Source organism: Frankliniella occidentalis, unplaced genomic scaffold (genome assembly GCF_000697945.3).
Source record: "Frankliniella occidentalis isolate FOCC.00 unplaced genomic scaffold, Focc_3.1 Scaffold271, whole genome shotgun sequence".
In the NCBI taxonomy this organism is placed as follows: Eukaryota; Metazoa; Arthropoda; class Insecta; order Thysanoptera; family Thripidae; genus Frankliniella; species Frankliniella occidentalis.
In genome coordinates, this window is record NW_026267397.1 from 262,963 (window position 1) to 266,536 (window position 3,574).

The 3,574-nt window shown below is 49.3% G+C and overlaps 1 protein-coding gene across 1 annotated transcript; it reads left to right on the top strand.

Annotated features, from left to right (window-relative positions):
* Window positions 1-1,960: 1,960 nt before the first annotated feature.
* LOC113210621 (uncharacterized) lies at window positions 1,961-3,574 on the top strand. Its single transcript, XM_052273444.1, has 5 exons — window positions 1,961-2,503; window positions 2,592-2,844; window positions 2,926-3,286; window positions 3,370-3,462; window positions 3,536-3,574. Exons 2-4 carry the CDS (start codon window positions 2,765-2,767, stop codon window positions 3,427-3,429), a joined length of 501 nt encoding a protein of 166 aa, XP_052129404.1. The 5' UTR covers window positions 1,961-2,503; window positions 2,592-2,764; the 3' UTR covers window positions 3,430-3,462; window positions 3,536-3,574.

Here is a 3,574-nt window from a genome sequence, read left to right on the forward strand (position 1 = left end):
ATTCGAAAACAATAGAGCGATCTCTGCCGGGGATCGAACCCGGGCCCTGTGGCCACCAGATCAACGCCTTAGTGGCCGCGGCTGCCCGGACGTGTTGGGGAACGACAGCACAGATCCCGGTGCTACCATAGATTTAGAAAAGGAAACGAAAAAAAAAACCTTAACGCTAACGTGAAAGCAGATGATTTCTGGCGATTGGCGTTGAGCTTTTACTCTCAACTCTGGGCATGGCGGGGCGTTGGCAGGGCGTGGCGGGGCGCGGGGGCGGCCGGGGGCCGCGGGGGCGGCTTGGCGTGACATTGAACGCAGCGAGCGGGGCGCGGCGGGCGGCTCGACGTGGTAGTGAACGCGGTTTTGAACGCGGCATTGAGCGCGGCATTGAGCGCGGCATTGAGCGCCACGAGCGTGGCGTGACAATCGTGGCGGGGCGCGGCACAGTGCGGTGCAGCGCGCTGCGGCGGGGCGCGGCGGGCGCGACCCAGGAAATCCAGGACGCACGCGGGTGGTGGTGCGGCGTTCTCCTAGTTCTGAAACTTCACTTGGTTAAAGTTCAAGAATTCTTTTTGAATGTCACCTGGGTCCTGGAGAGTCCTGCCGCTGTCATCCGCGATCTTGTCGATGCGCTGCGCTCGCGCGCGCCGCGCTGCCTAGCCGGCGTGGATTGCGCTGAGCGGCTCGTCCCGGACGGCGTCCTGAAGCTGCGCGCGGTCCCTGAAGCCGGTGAGTAACTGCGCGTGCACGGGGAGGATCTCCAGCTTCGTGTCCCTGATGTCGGCGGCGAGCTCGGCGGTGCGCGTCGGGGCGGAGCACTGTTCAGTGAGCAAGGTGTTAAGAAAATCTAATTTGTTTTTGGTCTCACCCCTCAGCTGCTGCGTGACTCGGCTGGCGATGCGGCGGATGGCGGGCTTCGCGGCGCGGATCCACCACTCCTCGGCGAGCTCCGGCAGGAAGTCGGGGTCCTTGAGGGCGCGGGCGTTAGGGTGGCCCAAAAAAATTTCAAAGTTTCCGCAGAGGGCACCGCAGGTCAGAATCGAGTAGAGGGTGAAAAATGAATGAACACGTATTTTTTCATTTTGCTGAGAAACTATTTTAAGTACCTCCGCAAGGCCCTTGAAGTTTGAAGCAGGGCTTAAGAGCATTTCGCGCAATATAAACATATGGAGTTTTGCGCAAATTTTAATGGCAGTGGTATCTCCATGGTCGTCTTTTTGTGCTGAAAAAGAATATGTGTCTACGCGAGCTGTAGGTGCTGTGGTTCAGATTTTATCCGCCCGTGACTGTCTGCCGGTAACGAAATAATTGCAATTTTCAGCCTTTTCAGTCTGTATCTGAGCCCTGAGCAAGCTCAAGCCGACCCTGTCCGCTTAAATTAGTTGCTCTAGTACTAGTCTATATTTCCGGACCCCAGATCATGCCTTAAGGTGCGTTGCCTACCCTCCAGAGGGCACGGATTTATCGCGAATTTCATCAAAGTCGGACTTGGGGCGAATATAGCGACCTGTGACGATGCATACCGACCTAAATCGGTGCAAAAAGACTTCTCTGAGAAAAAAGATGTCAGGATGGCAATCCCCCACCCTTTCCCGGTTCACCCCTTGTCTTTCTATTAAACAATGCGATTTGTATGAGAGAGGTGCGTGTTAAGATGCCTTCTTTGAGAAACAGTTTTACGGGAGACAATTCATTTGTTTTTTGCACCGTGCTTCTCCACGTCGTACCTGTGGTGTCCTCCGCGCGCAGGACACAGCTGAAGTCACCAGCCAACGCGAAGTCTTCGCCGGCGACGGCGAGGAGGGGGGCGATGTCCCTTGCTAAAAAACTCGGCGCGCCGCTCGCGAGTTACTTATACGTTCTTTAAGGAGGGTTGTATAGTATTTTGGTGTTTAGTCAAATGAGGTCATCACAGACTGGGAGGATGGAGAGGGGGCAGGTTGGAGAGAGGCGTATCGTGGCCGTGGAAGAGCTCTCATTGTTTGGAGATGTATTTGGCACTGCATGAAAATGAGTATTAATTTAAAAATTGATAATTAACTTCAGTCAGTTCTACATATACTCCACATTGTTCTTGTTGCAGTGTGTAAATTACTGGCAATTTGGCAACACTCTTCCTTTTCTTTCCCATTTTGGTTTAAATTTAATGTCTAAAATTGAATAAGATTTCAGGTTTAATTTGAGATATTTCTAGCGGAGCAACCACTGCAGAAACAGAGCAACCCTCCCTCCTCTTTCACATCTGCTGCCTCCTCCCCAGATTACCCGGCAACAGGATGGCAAAGGCTCATGATGACCTGGCCATTCAAGAATTACCAAAGGTCCGCCCAGATGAGGTTCAATTTAAGTGCATGAGATTTCTCAATTAGAAAAGAATGGGTGGACCGGCCTGATGCGGATGAGGTCAGTGTTCATGGTCGCCATGTGTACGTCACCTCAGGGTTGGAGAGTGTAAACAGGTCAATAAACAGGGAAGTTAAGGACAAGCATCCTGGCTTTAATAAATTTCTGCGTAAGTCTTGAATTTCCTAGGGCAGGATGTCAAAGTGTTACAGTCCTGTAACAGAATAATTAACTTCAAATCTTTTTGTTTGGACCAGGGATCATCAAAGAAAAGGAGCAAAAAACATATGATGTCTACAAGAATATCCGCTTCACAGGCAAAAAATCAAATGGGAGGAGCAACTATGAGCGTAAGAGCACAAGTAACATCCAAAGAGACACTGACATCACCACTGCAGCTGAGTGCCTCAGATGTGTCAACGATGAGTTAATGTTTTTGACTCTCTGCCAACCAACATTGAGAGAGGACTTCCACACCCTGCACCTTTTCAATGATTATAATCCAACTGAGTATGTATTTCCAGTTCATTTCTTACAATTATGAACATAAACTATCTAATAAACCAAAGTAACTGACATTGTAATTTCCAGGCCACTCACACGAAACCAAGTTTATAGTGAGGAAGAGGAAGACTTGAATCCTGATGAGCCTGATCCTCAAGGTGATATGGACATGATTGACGAAGATTGTAATTGGAACAGTCACGCAATGCAGGACATAGAGAGAAATTCAGAAGTAAACGTAGAGGAGGAAGAGAATAGGGACAGAGGAGATGGTACGGACCAAGTGGGTGCAGAGATAGTGGTTGGACATGAAGAACAGAATGACAGAGGAGATGGCAATGACCAAGTGGATGCAGAGATGGTGGTTGGAGATGGAAGAGGTAGACAAGAAGTGGTGCTGAGTCAGACTGGGCAAGGCAGGAGACAAAGACCGAGGAACAGAGAAAAGGTAATTTTGTAAAATTGTATGCGTACCACTTAAAGGCATTTCAATATGATATGGAAATTAAGCACTGTCCTTTTTCATTGCAGACAAGATTAGGGTTAAATCATACGGGGAAAACGCCAGGGAGAAACGCACATCTTAATTGAAGAGAAAGTTGAAGAAGGCCGCCAGGAACAAAGGTGAGAACTATTTATAATATTTCAATAAAGTTGAGGTTGAGAATGAAAACATTAACTTTTCTATCAATTTCAGACCAACCTGCAAATGCTGGGCGACCAGTGACACAGCCAG